Genomic DNA, 8,532 nt, shown 5'->3' on the forward strand with positions numbered 1-8,532 from the left:
ATTTCAGCCGTCTGAAATAATCGGTTCCCCCTCTAAAACACAGGACAAAAATAATTTACCAACAACTCCTTACCTGTGTTTATTCCTCTGTATTGTGATATTATTAGCACATTTTATTTTTAAAAGAATGATGTTTTTTGTTTTTTTAATGAGAAATATTTGCCCCTCTAAACAATTCTGTTAGTAGACAAGTCATTATTTACGGAGACGCAGGAGGAACCGTATCTGATGGGGGAACGCGGCTCGATGTAACAACAGCAACTCGTGCACATTGCTGCCCCCTATATGTCAGGAGGACAAATAACACCCTTTCTGTTCAAATTGCCAACCCGCCACAGTGGCGTGTGTGTTGATCAAATTCACCTGCCACTTCAAATATTTACCCGCATTTGGCCGGTGGCGGGTGCTAATTTCCACCCCTGCATGTAACATCAACTAACTGTAACAGTAAGATCCACCAGTGCTGCCGGGTTTTTCTTTGATATCTGAAAAATATATATTATTGCTAAATCCATCACTGCTTGCACAAGTAAAAACAAGAACGAGCAGCAACGCTGCAAAAGTTACTTATTTGATTCATGACTACAACTGAAAACCATAATATATATGTATATAATTACGTGCATCTGTATGAACTGTTTTGTCTCAGTCTGTCAAACTTCTGCATGAGACGTTGAAGCGAGAGGAAAAACTCTGAAGCTTCCCTTGGCATGCTGGAGACGCTCAAAGACTATTTCCTCTCATAAATGTTGTCAGCATCATGTGACAGGTGGTGGAATCGTCGCGATGAAGCTGACTGATGTCCTTTACACGCATGTATATGAGTGACAGCGAGGTGACGGCGGTGTGTGTGTATTTAATGCATTTATTGAACAACAGAAGAGGTCAGCATGACAGTGTGACCTACATCCCCCCGTGCTGCCCAGTCAGTGGGGGTGACAGCCGTGATTGAAGAGCCTCAGAGGGAGAGAGAGAGTGAACAGAGTGAGATGAAGAGGAAGAGGAGGAGGGTGGTGAGTCGTACACACCTCAGAGACTTCCATCTGTCCTTCTCCATGTTGTTCTCAGGACCTTCGCTCTCGTATGAAGCCAGATACAGAGCTGCAATGAAATTTTTTATTAAAAAGTGATTCATAAACAGTGTTTTTTTTCATTATGACTTCAGATGTTTAGGATTGTGGATGCTCTGCTCCTGGAGGTATTCAGCGTAAACTAAAATCCAGTTTGTGAGACAGGAATGATGAGCTCGGAGCTGGTTGGTCAGCTCGGAGGGCGTGTTTCAACGACAGGAGGATTTCACAGACCTCTGCCTCTCTCGTCTATAACTCTGTGATAAGAGCACAGAACGTTGATGTGGGTCGAAGGAGGCAGAATCTCTCAGCGTTGCTCAAGTATGAGAACTTATTATGAGGCATTTGCGGATTTATGACTTTGTAAGAAAAGAAAAAGTTGTTTGCTTTTTTTGCTTCAGGCTTTTGATTTTAATTTTAATCAAGGTCAATGAACCAAAGGGACCTAAATTCACATTAAATCTGAAGCATTATAATTTATTTTAGACCTAAAATTGACTATTTTTGATACAAATTTCACAATCTATTTCCATTATTTTTGGTTTTGAAGATGTATCTTGATGTTTTTTGTGAGTTGTGCTGCAGATTTCCTCCTTTTTGTAAGATGGATGCTTACATGTTTACCCACCCTGGCTTTCTTTGTTTTCATAATTTACTAAAAATTGTCTGTTTGACTTCTAGCTCTGTGTGATGCTGAAGGTATGGAAGTAACTCTCATACATTTAGCATATTTTTAGCATTATGTTCATATAATCAGTTTGGGATTCTGGCAGCTTTGTGGGGGGGCAGCGAGTCAGTTGTTTTATTTTGAAATCCAGAGGCTGTGTCAGTCTTCAGACCAGAACTCACCATCTTCAGTAAACACCGGGGCAGTCAGCAGGTACTGCAGGATCTTGCGGTCCTTCTCAAACGGACACTCCACCTGCTTCCAGGTCATAAACTCGCTCACTTGTTTGGCAAGTTCCCAGAATTTCTGAAACACAAAACATTCAAGTTTCAGCAGGAGCCTCCGTGATTTATTTTTAATAAGCCAGATGGTCGAATATCAGACTTCTGTTCTGAAACCTAACCTCGACTGGATCAACAAAGCACCAAACTGTGGTTAAACTTAGCTGTTCTGAGGTGTTAATGTGTTTAAATATAGTCTGAACAGGGCAGGACAGAAATACTGACACAGTTTCCCAGGATGGAGTGAATTTGTGGAACAGAGGCTGATTCATAGAAGCACAAATGGAAACGGTGTGTGGTCACTGGGCATATTTCTTCCATGGAAACACAGCTGAAGTTTACACACTTAACTCTTACTTCCCTATTTTCTAACAGATTTTGAGAAGTGGTAATAAATAACCCCAAAGCTGTTGCCATGCGTAGTAAATACAGCAACTTTTGGTCACACTACAAACTGGGAAAGTCCCTGAATTTTAAAGTTCAGCTTACCTCGAAGTTGATGTGGCCGTTCGGCAGCCTGCTGGCACATCCCTCGTTGAGGAAATAGATGTCTTTAATGAGCAGGCTGAAGAAAGGGATGACAATCTGGAAGACAACAGAAAGAGAAAGGGATTTAATTTCTCTGTGAAGATGAGCGGGGGTTTCCACATGACTCACAGGTGTGGGAACTTTCTGTAAACATCCATTAAAAAGATTACAGCGAACACAGAAACGCTACTGTTTAACAGACTCAGTGGTGGGCGCAATCCAAAGTTTTAGCTCAATATATGTAAAAATGTCCAAGTTACAGCTATTTTGTGTTTGTTAAAATTGATAAGCAGTGTCAGCCATATTGAATCAGGTTGAAAAAGGTAATCAGTTGTAGGTGTGCAGTACATCCAGTGATTTCTTTACAAGCGTTTCAATCAGTCTGTTCACTGGTTCAGGAGATATTTTGTTAACAGACAGACAAACAGAGAAAGAGGTTGTTCAGACCTGCTGTTTAAAACAGTTTTAGCAGACTGATTGTGATCAGATAGCAGTAAAAACAGACAGGTCTGAACATCGTCACTGTTGTTACTCAGACCACTCCTGGAGGGGTAAAAAATAAAAGTCCACTCAACTGACAGCTGATTAAAGACAATTAAACAGCAATCCTTGGGAATATTATGAAGATATGCCTTTGTTTTTGTTTTAACTTGGCTAAAAGTTTTAATGACCTGTTTCTCAGAACCCTTCCTAATATAAAAGTCTGTTTTGTTGGGATTTTATTCATTAAAGTAATTTACAAGATGCTGTATGGGTGAGTTTCTATGGAGCTTAATGTTTGTTCTGATTGATTTTGGACCCACTGTGGTCACTGTAAGCTATAACGTGCTGTCTCACAGCAAATGTGTCAAAGCTGACCACTTGCAGTCAAATCACTCAAAATCATTTCACAACAACACATCTGAATCGGCCCAGGGGAAGACCCAGGACACGATGGAGGGACTATGTTTCTCGGCTGGCCTGGGAACGCCTTGGGATTCCCCCGGAGGAGCTGGCCCAAGTGGCTGGGGAGAGGGAAGTCTGGGTCTCCCTGCTTAGGCTGCTGCCCCCGCGACCCGACCCCGGATAAGAGGAAGAATATGGATGGATGGACATCTGAACGACCTCAGAGACACATGATCGCCCGCCTTTCACGGCTGGGGGATAAAACGATGCATTATTGCGAGAGGGAGCACTCCCCTATAGAAGTCTCCTAAATAATTCATCCTTAACGTGTTCCAGTGATTCAGGTCACTGCACGTCAACACCGATGTTGTTGTGGAGAAGAAACACCAGATTCCATTCAAATAAAGTTCAATTTAAGGTTAGCTTGGATTTTGTTATTTTTGGCAGAACAGCAACCATCAAACCGGCTGCATCTATCAGGGTTAAACACCCAACACTTCTTTCTTTTTGCATTCAGTGCTAAAGAAAAAAACATTGTGACACTGACCTAAAAAAGCCCTTCTGTCTGTCACCTCTTCCTGTCTGTCCTCCCCCCCACATCCCCACCCATCAAACATTCATGATGCTTTTAAGACACAAAAGGAGAAGCAGCTGACTGATTTCTCCGTCTGATGCCATTTGTGTTGCATTCTTTGTGTCTTACATGATTAGAGTTATTCTGTGTGAGTCAGAGGTTAAACGAGAACAAAACCACACCCTGCTTTTGTTTTGGATTCGTTGATTGGCCAACCCAGTGAATCCATCTCCTGTAAATCAGCTCTTCATTTGTGAGCCTGTTTATGTGGAACTGTGTCTCAGCTCCATCCTTCAACATGATTCGGGTGCAGCTGATTAACCGAACCTCTGCAAGGTCACAAAGTCTGAACATAATGTGCAGCAAAAGAGGTCTGCAGCAAGCGCGTGCACGCTCTGAGGACTGCATGCACAGCCTAATATACACGTTCTGCTTAAAGAAATGAAAGATTAGAAGGATTAAAATGAATAAAATGAGCTGCAGGAGAGGATGGGAAGTCTTTTTCACAGCTGGACACAAGGTGTTGACGGTTTGGAACCAGAGGTAGATGAGCAAAAGTTTGTTCTCGTACAAAAAATGTGTTGGTTAGAAGCCTTAAAATAATATATATATATGTTATTATTTAATAAATAATAGATCTTTTGAGTTACTTTTACTAATTTGAGTTAAAATTAAGAGTTACAATTTGATAGAGTCAATATTTTTGCAATAAACTGACTTAAAGATCAAATTAACTAAAATGAATTTAAAAAAGTCAGAAAGTCACTGTAAATCTTAGGAAACGGTTTAATTTCTAATATTTTCTTCTTCTTCCAGCAGCCTTACTGCTCTCTGAGAAGCTTTTTGTTGTTTAAATACTTGTTAAATCAGTGCAACACAAATAAACTTTGGTATCTTTGATAAAAGGCAAAACAATCTATCCTTGACAAGGTTTACATTTCAGTTTGACAGTGTTTTTTAAATGAAATTATAAATGTAAGGTCTTCATCTAGTAGCACGGATATTAGGTGCAGAATATGTGCTGAACTGAATTACTCTGAGTCAAATGTCACAGAGAACTGTTGCTACACAACCAAACATTCGATCCACTCAGTCTGTTTTAAATCAGTTGTTTGGCACTTTTTTCTCCTTTCTTTTTTTTAAGGATCAGCACAGAAACAGGTTTTAGATGCTTCAAATCGTTTTATCCTCACAGCAAACATCCGAACCGCAGCTAAACTGGGCTTAAAGGAAGTTTTAATGTTGCAGCAGCCTTGTAGGTGCCTGAAGGAGGTCATAAACAACCCCCCCACCCGTCACCAGCACAAACATACCAGACTGCTTGGGAACTTTTCATTTCACGGCCTGACCTTGTGTACTGGATTGTTTACATATTTTGGCTCCTAAAAGAGGGAACCTTCCAGACGGATATTGACAGAACACTCTGTCTTACCCACTTTGACGCGATGACGTGGGGAGAGGCTGACTGGGGGCTCTGAGGCGGATTCGGTCAGAAGGCCTCCAAGAACAGTATGTGATCTGGCAGGCGGTCATGTTTTCTGTTTTCATCCGAATAGGAAACGTCTTGACCCACATGTAGCCCCGCCCCCGTGTCCACTCTGGGCTGAGCTGTTACGTAACCTCCGCCTCCGTCCCGTTCTCTGGACCGGCTGCTGAAGGCGTGTTATGATGGGAACATGATGTGCAGACGCTAACGGGACGCAACAAGGGGCAGCGTTTGTTTTCCTCTAGTGCCTCAACATCAACAGAATCCTTTCAGCCCAATGGCCCAGGACACAAGGATGATTAAAGGCCTGGCTGTGCTTGGAGGAATGCATGTCACCCGCTGCCTTTCATTCCAGAGTTTTAGATTAAAATCAACTTAAGCTGACAAATGATGGTGCTATATTTTCAATCTTCAAAACACCATTGTGTCAATCTCATGCAAAACTGATGCTACTTTTAGCTTTTAGCTAAAATTTTGCTGGTTTTAAATTTTAGCTACTGAGCTGTTAGTGCTTTGAGTCTGTTTTATCGATGACTCTCTGCTACTACCACACCAAATGTAAGCTCACTGTCTGTAACATCGACTGAGTTTTTGTCATTTTGTCTTTGCTAAGATCGCTTTGCTGTGGCGGCCTTTTTGAATTAGGTTGACTACAAAGTAATCAGCTGTAGATGCACATCCAGTGATAACTTAAAGGTTGAATAAATCTCTCCAATGATTTATAAGATATTTTGCTAATGATGCAGACACATGCACGCACAGACATTCCTTTTCCTTCAGGCGATTAATATCTAAACATTTTACTTAACGGGAATCAATTTAAGATATCCCTCTGCAACCCGTCAGCAGCTGTCAGGCTGTTTAAAATAAACACAAACTTCAGATAATTCACTCCGCTCATCTCAGAAAAAAATGCATGAAATGTAAATTTCAGTCTGGAGCCCACATGTTCAAAACTTTATAAAACTGAAGTTTGTTTATGCTCTGACTGCTGGATGAGACCGTTTAAAGTAAACTCGTTTTTTTTGCTTGATCAGAATTTGATGCAGCTCCACAGTCTGTATCTTAAAATATGCAGACGTGTTGGTGGTTGAATTCACCTTCTCTCTGCTGCTGTTGGCTGTGATGGATCTCTGCGTGGCTCCTCTCAGAGCCGTCCGATAGTTGTAGAAATTGCTGGAAGGGTCCATTTGGTGCTGTGGAGAGGAAAGGTTTCAGAGTCACACTGGGAACCTTCTAATTTCTGGTTGCAAGTTTTTTAAACTAAGATCATCTTATGTGAGAAAAGACAGAGTTGGAGCCATTTTGGTCAAACCTTTAAACATTATGCACAACCTCATGCAATGTTGTGAGAGTTTGTGTTGTGAAAGACTCACAAAATTACAGCTCAGTATCTGTAAAACTGAGTCATTAGACTAACTGTGACGGCCATCTTGAATCGGGTTGACTTCATAAGGTACTCAGTTGTATCCTGGAAGCTTAATTAAAATCTGTTTAGTGGATCATGAGATATGCTAGCAAACAAACGGGATTGACCCCGACAGTTGGTGCTCAAGTTTTAAACAAAGGTTAATGCTCAGAGTATGTTTTGTTGATTATTCTCAACTGCTACCACATAAAATATTAGCTCAATATGTGTAAAACTGTCTGAGTTAGTGGCATTTTTTTGTTTGTTATGGTTGACTCCAAATGTTAATCAATTGTAGATGTACAGCCAATGGTTGATTTCTGAGACTTTTATTAAAATTCGTCCAGTGTTTCATGGGATATGTTGCGAACAGACAGACAAATGAACACACCGACACAAGTAATTACATGATTGCCCGCTTTTCACGGCAGCAGGCAGTCATGTATGCAAAAAGTGGTTTCTGATTTAGTTATCTGAATTTGTTTTTCCATGTGCAAAAGTTTCTATCAAAATGTGACTTTCAGTAGGAGAAATAAGTAGTATTTTGTTTTTTCAGTAATTCAGAAGCTTCTTCATTCCCTGACAACAACACGGCTCTGAACATAAACACAAAATGTGCTTGTGCGTCAGATAAAATATGTTTTATTTTATATCTTTTGTTGAGGAAACAAATCTCACCTCTAAGATGTCAAACTTGGCTGTTTTGACTTTATTCCAGGTTTTCTTCAGCCGGGACACGGGGCTCATGTTCATCCCAGCTGCAAGGCAGAGAAACACAAACACCGTCACATCGACACATGGCCTTCGCCCCCTTTTTTCTGCCAGACAAACACACACACCCATCCTCCCCTCCCCTCGCAGTCATCTTTCTGCCCCCCGCCTTTTTCTCTTTCTTTATGCTGTTTCCTCTGATGTAGCGAGGCACAAGGAATCAGGAACAATGGAGTTTAACACACGCCTCGTTTCCCTCCCAGCTTTCTGCTTCCCATATGCGCAGGGTCACCGACACGACGGAACAAAACAACCCAAATCCAACAACAGAAAACTGAAACTCTGAACTGATATCCTCCTGAGCTCAGAAGACAGTTTGGGTTTAACGTGTCTCCTCGGAGCAGGACCACAGAGGCGTGTTATGTTGAGGTTCGGAACGTGCTTCGCCTTGAAAACGCCACCAAAAACAAAGCATCAGTGTGGAAGAACAGGTGTTAGCTGATATCATCTTTTATGCAGCTCAGACAAAACGCCACCAACGTTTACAAAAATACACTATTTCACTGAAATTAGCAGCCTTGAGCCATACAGTTACAGACATGGACATATCTTGTTCAAAAAGACTGAAATCACTTGAAACTGACAAAATGACTGAAAATCGGTCGTTGCATTTGAATGTAGGTTCTACAGAATTAAGTTGACTGGTTCAAACAGAGAGCGAAGGTGCGCTCTAACACTCTTTGTTTTGAAGGTAAATGTTGATAACCTTTTAGACGCAGCACTGAAACGATGCCTAACGCTGACGGCTCCCTGGAGATGAGGCTGCTGCAGACAGATTTGCCTGTGGCACTCTCCTCGTCTCATGGGAGACGGGTCGAGGACAGCTGGCACTCTTTCCTCCCCCCCCCCCTCCTCTCCCTCC

General features: G+C 41.6%; 1 protein-coding gene across 1 annotated transcript in view; it reads right to left on the reverse strand.

Annotated features, from left to right (window-relative positions):
* Positions 1-8,532, reverse strand: part of rasgef1ba (RasGEF domain family, member 1Ba) — a 26,745-nt gene that overhangs the window by 2,776 nt on the left and 15,437 nt on the right. The window contains exons 9-13 of the mRNA XM_017430859.2: positions 7,578-7,657; positions 6,592-6,687; positions 2,508-2,603; positions 1,920-2,043; positions 1,029-1,101 (exon numbers count right to left, since the gene is read on the reverse strand). Coding sequence (XP_017286348.1) covers positions 1,029-1,101; positions 1,920-2,043; positions 2,508-2,603; positions 6,592-6,687; positions 7,578-7,657 — 469 coding nt within the window. The remainder of the gene's footprint in view (positions 1-1,028; positions 1,102-1,919; positions 2,044-2,507; positions 2,604-6,591; positions 6,688-7,577; positions 7,658-8,532) is intronic.

This window comes from Kryptolebias marmoratus, linkage group LG1, assembly GCF_001649575.2.
Source record: "Kryptolebias marmoratus isolate JLee-2015 linkage group LG1, ASM164957v2, whole genome shotgun sequence".
NCBI classification, from domain to species: Eukaryota; Metazoa; Chordata; class Actinopteri; order Cyprinodontiformes; family Rivulidae; genus Kryptolebias; species Kryptolebias marmoratus.